Raw genomic sequence first — 10,050 nt, forward strand, 5'->3', positions numbered from 1 at the left:
GCCCACCTTCCTTTTAATGTTCTCCAACAAGTCATCCTGGCCTTGTTTGAAGTAAGGATGCTGAAATTCAACAGGACCATCCCGTTCCTGCTTCACAATTCCAGAGTCAATATGTACTACTTTACGGAAACCATCTGAAAAAGATGCAAAATTCAGATGACTAAAACAGAGAAGAATAAAAAAATAATGGTGCTTCTATGGAGTATATTTTCCTCTTTATCATGCTAATGGAAAAAAAATGGTTTAATCAGTGGCTGATGACAGTAGTCCAAACAAACTGCTGTTCATACTCACACATATTCAGTTGCCTCACAAAGCTTGCCATGTTATTGTGCTTGAAGTATTTGGGAAGAATTTCTTTTGCAAATCTTTGTTCATCCAAAACCAGAAAACTTTGGCCATTCTGAAAAAAAATAAAAAAGTCAATTAGTTACGACCCTCTGACACTAGATGATACACATGAACTCTCAAGCTGGGAAATTCTTTCACGATATCTTCAGACAAATATTTTATTCCTGTTAATGGCAACATAAACTCCTAATTAAGTGCCAAACTGCAATTAAATGTCAACCTGCAATTAAGCTTTTTGATGTCAACTTCAAAAGCTTAGGAGGTGTGTCTCATATCAAAAGCTGCATCATATGCTATGGGGAAATATTAGAAGAATTTTCATTAAATCAGAAACAAGAAAAATACTATATGTAGCCAGCATAATTATTTAATAGTTTTAAAGCCAGTGCAATTAGACAAAAATAAGATAAAATTTGGGAGGAAGAAGTATTTTAGCATTATTTGCAATAGATATAATTATATCTTTGTACAATCAATTGAAAAACTGTTAAGAGAATTCAGTAAGACATTTGGTTATTAATTAAGTCACTAATTGCTCCTCCATACAAAAACTAATTTGAAACTTACTACAGAAATACAGTAATCAAAACAGCATGGTACTTCCATAAAGACAGACCAATGGAACAGAATAGAGAGCCCAGAAATCAACTTTCACGTATACAATCCAAGGATTTTTTATAAGAGTGCCAAGACCATAAATGAGGAAGACAGTCTTTTCAACAAATGATGCTTGGAAATTGAATACTAATATGCAAAAGGACAAAGTTGAACCCTTACCTTACACAATATACAAAAATTAATTCAAAATGGATCAAAGAGCTCAAATTATTAAAAATTTAGAAGAAAACACAAGGAGCAAAAGCTTCAAGATACTGGATTTGGTAATGATTTCTTAGATAACAACCAAAGCACAGGCAACAAAAGCAAAAAGAGACAAAGGGGCTACCTCAAACTTAAAAAAAATTTTTGTGGGGCCAGCCCAGTGGCTCAGGTGGTTGGAGCGCCATGTCCCTAACACCAAGGTCACCAGCTCGATTCCCACATGAGCCAGTGAGCTGCGCCCTCTACAGCTAAGATTGTGAACAACAGCTCTCCCTGGAGCTGGGCTGTCATGTGCAGCCAGAGGTTGGCATCAGCTGCCATGAGCTGCCGCCGGCTGCTATGTGCTGCTGTGGGCTACCGTGTGCTGCCATTAGTGGCCGGCAGCCAGCGAGAGCTGCCGTGGGCGGCCAACCGATGACCTACTGCCTCAGCTGGTGGGGGTGGTGGGGGGGTGGCAAGGCTCATAATACCAGCATGGGCCAGGGAGCTGTGTCCTACACAACTAGACTGAAAAATAAAGGCTTGAACTGGAGTGGGGGGAGGGGAGGTGGAAGAAGGGGGGGAATAAACAAAAATTTATGCAAAGAACACTAACAACAGAATGAAAAGCCAAGTCACGTAATCAGAGAAAATATGTTCAAATTGTATTCATATAACAAGGGGTTACTATCCATAATATATAAAGAACCTCTACAATTCAACAACAAAAATCCAACAACCTGATTAGAAATGGGCAAAGGACGTGAATGCACATTTTTCCAAAGAAGATACACAAACAGCCAACAAACATATGAAAAGATGCCTAACATCACTATTTATTAGGGAAATGAAAACCAACACCAAGAGATAACCATTTCACAGGATGGTCATTAACACACACACACACACACACACACACACACACACACACAGTGAGAGAAAGAAAAAAAACACAAAACAAAACAAGTGTTGAGGACGCAGAGAAATTGGAACCCCTGTGCACTGCTGGTTGAAATGCATACTAGTGCAGCTGCAGGGGAAAACAGTATGGTAGTTCCTCATAAAATTACACACAGAATTACCATGTAATCCTGTAATTCATTTTTATGTATATACACAAAACATTATGACAAAAGGTTAATTAACTGCATTAAAAAAAAAATTCTAACAAATGAAAAACTCAATGTGAATTTTAGGGAGACCCAGTCTCAATCATTATTGAACATACAGCGAAACAAATAATGATTTTTACTTATTACATTGGCAAAATTTAAAGAGCTTGATAATAACTAGTGTTGGTTATTAGGTAATAACTTAAAATTAAAAATACATACAGTTTTTATTACCTTAAAAAGGCTTTCCCTTTACTTTACTTCCCTCTCTTATCTTCCCACCCCATTTACCTTCTCCTTCACTGCAAAATTTGACAAATATACTAAAACCCCCTTCTCCAATTTAGGACCATCTACTAACTTTCACTAAAAGTTGGTTTGTTTCCCTCACACTACTAAAACCAGTAGTGTCAAATGCCAAATTCTATGTCCTCTTTTCAGTCCTGCTCTTCCTATACTTCTCAGTGTCATTTCATTTGGCATTCCTTGACAATCCCCTTTTTAAATGTCTACTCTTGGTTTTGAAACCATACACTATTGGCTCTCGATCTCTCATACTTCCTTTTAATTGCCTTCCACCTACTACCAAGAGGTGGTGTTTTTTTAGGTTTCTATCCTTGATCATGGCACTTTTTACACTCTTTCTCTGGGCAATCTGATCTACACTAGTGTGTCCAATTATTGACTATTATGTATGATGATTATCACATCTACACCTCTGCCCATCTCAAATTTCACACTTGAATTTCCAATTGTCAACATTTTTACACAATGTTCTTTAACTATCTTCTCAACCTATTGTCTATTTCAAACCTATCTTCCCACTCCCCCAAAGTCAACTTTTTCCTGTATCCTCCATCTGGCATGCCTCTCTCCCCTGTAAGTTACCCAATTAAGTTTGACATTAACAACAAAAACGTAAATTAAAAACTCTCAATTTTAACAGCTATTAACTAAAGGGGGAAATATTACAAACATTCCCTTTAAAAATAAGGAAAAGGAATCCCATGATCTCTGTTTCTATCTGACACTCCTACTGAGGTCTTATGCACTGCAAAAAAATAAAACAAATTAAAGTTATAAGGTTCCGAAAAAAGGAACAAAAGTGTCCTTTACAGATGCTATGGATATACCCTTAAGAGAACCCCAATCAGTAAAATGAGCTCACTGATTTATGATCGCCATACAAATGTTACCTGTATTTCTAATTACCAGCAATAGCTGTTGGTTATTACCAGCAATAAATGTTATTTTAACTAAAGGACACCACTTACATCTATAAATTACCTAGGAAGAAATCTAACAAAGGTGTGCAAGACCTAATTGCAAAAAATTATAAAACTTTATTAAAAAATAAAATGAATTTAGAAACATGCCTTGTTCATGGGAATACTCAGTATTGTAAAGATATCCATTTTCCCTAATCTGATTGATAGTTTCAATGCAATTCCAATAAAAATCCCAATAGTTTCCCACCCCTGCAATGGAACTTGATTTTGAAACATGTATGGAAGAGCAAAGACCAATAGTCAAAGTACTCCTGAAGAATAAGTTGCCCTCCAAAAAGCAAGATTTTTTTATATAAAGCTACAGTAATTAAGACATGTGATTTGTAATTGTCCAATGAAAAGAACAGAGAACACTGAAACAAAACCGCAATATCTACATATAATTTTGCTATAAAACAGTGGTAGCAACACATATCACTGGGGAAAGAAGGAGCTATTCAATAAGGAGCTAGGACAACCAAATATATTAAAAATAATGAAACTGGATCCCTCATACCACACAAAAATCGATTTCAATGAATTAAAGACTTAAGATGTGAAATGCAAACCTCTAAACCTTTCAGAAGACGAGAAATGGAAAAGTATTTTTCTCTCCTTGAGGTAGGTAAAGGAAAATATCCTGAAGAAAAAGCATGAACCATAAAAAAAGACTGATATATTAAATTATACTAAAATTAAGAACTGCTTGTTAAAAGTAAAAAGGCACAAACTGAGAGAAGGTATAGGCAGCACATATATCCAAAAATGAATATACAGAATATACAAGGAGTTCCTATACATACTAAAAGATAAACCACCCAATAGAAAAATGGTCAAATTTCATAGAATAGGAAACACAAATGGCCAATACAAAAAGACAAAGAAACAAAAACTCAGACACAGACAACAATTTAGTGGTTACCAGAAGGTAAGGGGAGGGGGAGATGGTAGAAAAGGGTAAAAGGAGCCAAATATATGGTGATGGAAGGAGAATTGATTCGGGGGTGGTGAGCACACAACATGATATATAGATAACGTATTATAGAAATGCACACTTGAAACCTATGTAATTTTACTAACCATTCTCACTCCAATAAAGTTAATTTTTTAAAAAAAGGTTTGAATTTATCAGTACTTGGGGAATTATAAATTAAGACCTCACTGAGGTAACACTTTACATCCATTAGATTGGCAAAAATTAGGAAGCATAGTATCAAGTTTTGAAGATGTGGCTTAATGGAAAATCTCATGCATGGCTAAAAGGAGTATTAACTGGTTTGATCCCTTTGGAAAATAATTTGAACTACCTTGAGGTTGAACATTTCATACCTTATTTTCCAGCAATTCTACTCTTCAATGTAGGCATATATATCTTAGAAAAAATTTTGCTTACATTCACCAGCAAAGATATGTAACAACATTCGTAACTGCATTTGACACAGTTAATCATCTTTCTTGAACTACTTTCTTCTAGTAACTTCTATGACCTCAGTTCCTGTTTTTCCTCCTCTCTCACTATTCCTTCTCAATCTCTTTTGCTGGATTTTTCTCGTCCTTATGCTCTCTAAACATTGGAATACCCTACCTTTCAGTTCCTTCTGTCTTCATTTGTCTTCTTGGATGATATCACCTAGTCCCATGGATTTAATACTCACAAGCTCAAAACTTCACTGTGAACGTCAGTCTCATATCCAAGCATCCTATTCAACATTTCCATTTGAATGTCTTGGACTGTGGAAGTCATTCAGACTGTTCAGAAATATTTGTCCTTCTTCCTAGCACTGCACTTCCCCACCTCTTTTGAAATTAGGTGTGGCCATATGACTAAGTGTGATCAATTAAAATGTAAGCAAAATGAACTACTACTACTAGTGATCCATTTGTAATCTCAAAGTCAATATGGCCAAACAGAATCCCCACCTGCATTTCTCAAAATATTCCCCCGTCTTAGCAAATGGTATCCTTTATCCTGTTGCTCAGGCCAAATCTGAGTCAATCTTAGTGCTTCTCTGCCTCTCCTCCATCTCCAGCCAATTTATTAGTAAGTTCTGCAGCTTTGCCATCAAAGTATCAAATCCAACCATTCCTCACCATTTCCATTGCTACTACCCTAGTCTCAGCCACAGTATTTTCAATATCAGCGGGGAAACTGATAAGTCTTCTAACTAGCTTTTTCATTCGCAATCTCCTTATCACAGCCCTAAGGCCCTATACCATCTGCTCCTGTCTACCTCTCTGACCTCACTCTCACATTTTCTCAGGATACTCTAACCACATGGGCCTTCTCCAATCATATGAATGTGCCATGTTCAAGGCCTTTATATTTGCCATTCCCCTTTCGTCTATCTGAGAAGTTCAAAATGATACCAGAACATTGGGAAGTCAAAGGGTCTACAGCATAAATTCATCCCAAACAGAGAACACTGGACAATTCCTGTTTTTGCTCCCTTTCCCTCCTATTTCCTGATTCGTCTGCTGGTATGAGAGGGATAGAGAAGTAGAGAATACCACAAGGCACAAAAATGTGGATATGAGGCCTTTATGGAAATTACTTATTCGTCTTCTCACGAAATCTGAAGAACAAAGACAAAGATACAGTGTTTTCCCCGAAAACAAGACCGGGTCTTATATTAATTTTTGCTCCAAAAGACGCATTAGGGCTTATGTTCAAGGGATGTCATCCTGAAAATCATGCTAGGGCTTATTTTCCGGTTAGGTCTTATTTTCAGGGAAACACTGTAGTAACACTGGTAAAACAATGACTTCCCAGTTTTCTCCTTATTTTACACTGCTTCACTTCAACATACACAAGTATCAAATATCAGTAACAGTAAAGGCTGTTCCTCACTATCAATGGCAAGAACTTCCATTTAACTTCCATAACCTCGTCCCTGAATATCAAGTTTCCCAGTTGCTTCCAAGCTAAACCTGTCGTCTGTTTCGGACTCTGTGACAATTGAAACAGCTTTAGGTTGTCCAACAGTACTATCTCTGTCCTTGATTTGGCAATAGATTGTCTACCAGAACCAAAATAGTTACATAAAATTTTGAAGTTACAGGAAATGTAAAACAAAAAAAAAAAGAAAGTAAAAAGAAACTTCCCTGGGGAGAATATGAGGGAAAAAAAATATACAATATGTTTTAGAGATACTCTGGATCTAAAGTAATTTCTAGTCTTTGAAACAATAACACACTCAGTATAATTTTGATCACTTGGAATACATTTCTATATATAATGATGACAAGGGGGGGTTTATTTCATTTTTGTCATATAACAAGTTTCAAAGAAAATTAAAGTTATTTACATCTTTAGGAATAGTAAGCCAACCTTTTCAAACTGCAGTTGGTAAGAGTTTTCTCCACTTGCCTTACTCAAGCTAGAGGAGTAAGTTATTTTTCAAGTAAAAAAATACACATATATTGCATAAAGTATTGCCTGGTTTCCAAAACATCTGCCGCTTCTAAAAGGTCTTAATATGATTTTCACTTAGAAAGTATAAATGCTAAATTACCTCAACAAAATTTCAGCAAGACCAGTTTGAAGGAAACCAGAAACAACCACAAATAGCAAATTTTAAAAGATGAGAGTAACTTATTTTGTTTTTTTTCCATCTAACATCATTGTTTAACTAAAGTTTTACCTTTGATTGTTAACACTGCTTTTGGAAAATATCTGTGGGTAAGACAGACAGCGTGCCTAAGCCACTAAACAGCCCTAGACAACATTAATCCAGAACTGTCCGCTGACTCGTGGAGGGGTAACATTTTGGTAACTAAATATTGTGCCAACCTATATTAAGTGTAGTGATGTTGGTGGACAACTGATCTAGGTCAGAAATCTGTTAGGTTTCCACCTCCAATAATGGCTAGCTTTGTAATTATTAATAACTCATCTGGCCTGTCTAAGCCTCAAATTCTCATCTATGTAATGATGAGGCTAAACTAAGATGATCTCTAAGACTCTTTTCAAACGTAAGTCTATCTTTATTATTCCTACCACTTTTCCATTACATATTTCAAGGACTTTACTGATTCATCAAACATTTATTAAGTACCTACTGTGTCCCTGGCACATATACTATCCCTGTTCTCCCTTATATTTTAAATGTCCCGTTATGTATTAGAAAATGTGTAGTTAAGCTTTGACTTAATGGGATAAATAAGAATGATTTTTAAGTGGTTTATTTGGCTTAGAATTCATGATGTATTTATGTATTAGTTTGAAACTCTTCATGTTTGATACTGCCCATAAGAATGTTATTAAAATATGTTGACTAATGAGAATTCATCAGACCTGACACCAACATAATACCCTTTAGTTAAAACCAATTACCAATATACTTAGGTACCATGTCTAGGCAATAAAAACAAAAAGGCCCATCCAAGCCAAAATGGTATAAAAGTCAGCTTGGGTGGGGGGTACTCTCAGTACGATCTCCAACAGGAATACAAGACTGAACAACAGCGGTCTGTGCTGATCCACCCTTGTCAACTTTTAATCCTTCTGACTGATGAGAAGCATGAGACATCTGTTTATTTTTAAGCGTATGCTGATGGCTGCCTTCCCTATTTTCACCTTTGTAAAACTGTACAGAATTCATCAAATGCTTAATGTACACCATCCAGCTGATGATACACCAACCTTCAAGAAAATTAAGTCCTAGAAGATAAAAAATGAACAAATGACAGTAATGTAACACAGAATATGGTGTTATAGTAGTCAAAACTTCATATATTCAATATAGTGCTCCCTGTTAAGACAAAAGTAAATAATAAAACTGAGAGTTCTTGTAATAGGAGGAAAGGATCAGAAAAGAAATGGAGAAAGAAGATAACATTTACTCAAGATTTAACAGGTGCCAGGCACTGTGCAGGTAGGTTTTTCTTATTCTTTTCCAAACCTCTAAACAAGAAAATATCCCAAACAGATCAGATGATCATCTACCACAGGAGAAATCCACTCCCCTTCACAAAATGATTCCAAAAGCCTAAGAGTGTATCCTAACACAAATGCACTGTTTATGCAGTAATCATTCTGCTCAGAATCTTAGTATTTCGAAGTAGATGGGGTCTTGGATCATCTAGGCAACCCAATCATCTTATGGGTGATGAAACTTAGGCCAGACAAGATAAGAGCTTATCCCGGTTTAGTGGCAGTTGGGATCAAACTAGTAATCATGGCATCCATATACCGCTGCCGGCAACTGTTCCAGTGAAATTTAGTGATTCATTTTAGCTCCTCAATAAGTTACTGAACACCTGTCTATTAAGTTTTATTAAATTAATCATAAAAATCCATTTATACAAATGGCTCAGAATCTCCAAAGAATAATGTACCATTTTCTACATATTTTAAAACCTACCGATAAGCAGTAACCTGCATTTGAACGTTTGCCTACTTCTCTGCTTGCCTCATAAAGATCTCAGATGCAAAGAGGTGTGGGTGGGTGAGTGGATGGGTGAGTGTATGCGTGTGGCTGTGAATGTGTGTGTGTGAGTGAGTGTGTGTTTAGTGACGATAATCGGGTCGCTGAGGTAGATTTCCTCTGTTAAACCCCGGCGTTGAAGATCCCGGCCCAGGGCTGCCTGTGCCCTCGGAAATTCGTAAACCGCGAGTCGGGCAAGAGGACGAAGGATGAGTGTGCAGTAACGTGGCTCCCGCGCCCTCGGCTCGACCGTCGCCCTCGCTCCGCCCGGCGGGTTCCGAACGACGAACGATCCGGACCGTTACGGGGCCTCCCGGACCGCGGCGCTCCGGGCGGGCCGCCCCTCCCCCATCGCGGCCTGGGCGAGCTGCGCCGGCCGGGAGCCCCGCGGCTCCTCGCAGTTCCCCGCGTGAACAATACAAGGGGTCCTCCGCGGGTCCGAATGCCGAGGACCGCGCCGCACCGCCACCCCATGGGCCTCGCACAGGGTGTCGGGCCACAGGCCTTAAGACACAACGCTACAGGAGAAAGCGAGAGACGCGGCGATTAGCCAGGGGGTTCGGAGGCCGCCGTACCCTGACCCGTACCTGGCTCCAGGTGATGAACTCGTTGGTGTGGGTTTCCTCCACAAGCGTCCAGAGCTTGCTGAGGAAAGCTGGCACGTTCGAACTCTGCTTCATTGTTAACCAGGCGCAGGATTCCAAATTCTATACCCGAACGCGGCGGTAGCGGCGGCGGCGGCAGCTGCTCCGGGAGAACGCCCACAACGCAGGCGCAGCGGTTCCCGGGCCCCGCCCCCCAACCTCGCCAGGCGCTCCGCGAGGCGGGGAGGCCCCGAGGCCGCGCGTGATAGACAAGTCTCCGCGCTCGCCTGTGCTCGCTGGTCCCGCGCGGGTCTCGTTCTCGGCCAATCCCGGGCGCCGACCCAGGACAGACATAAGCGATTGGATGCTGCGGACGTGAGGGTGGGAGCAGAAGGGGGGCGCTGCCTTCTCATTCGCCTTTTATACAAGAGCTTTCACTGTAGCGGACTTTTGGCCTAGGTTACTGTGTTTGGTTGTTTCACGTGGAAACAGTTTTGGGTTCCTGGGC

The 10,050-nt window shown here is 39.1% G+C and overlaps 1 protein-coding gene across 2 annotated transcripts in view; it reads right to left on the minus strand.

Moving 5' to 3' along the window:
• HSF2 (heat shock transcription factor 2) overlaps positions 1-9,753 on the minus strand; it is a 29,324-nt gene extending 19,571 nt beyond the window's left edge. For both annotated transcript variants that reach the window (XM_019740979.3, XM_019740978.3), the window contains exons 1-3: positions 9,546-9,753; positions 295-403; positions 7-134 (exon numbers count right to left, since the gene is read on the minus strand). In XM_019740979.3, the coding sequence (XP_019596538.1) occupies positions 7-134; positions 295-403; positions 9,546-9,638 (330 nt within the window). In that variant the 5' untranslated portion in view covers positions 9,639-9,753. The remainder of the gene's footprint in view (positions 1-6; positions 135-294; positions 404-9,545) is intronic.
• Positions 9,754-10,050: the final 297 nt, after the last annotated feature.

The sequence above is a fragment of the Rhinolophus sinicus genome, chromosome 2, assembly GCF_057876585.1.
Source record: "Rhinolophus sinicus isolate RSI-liver-muscle chromosome 2, RSI-T2T, whole genome shotgun sequence".
In the NCBI taxonomy this organism is placed as follows: domain Eukaryota; kingdom Metazoa; phylum Chordata; class Mammalia; order Chiroptera; family Rhinolophidae; genus Rhinolophus; species Rhinolophus sinicus.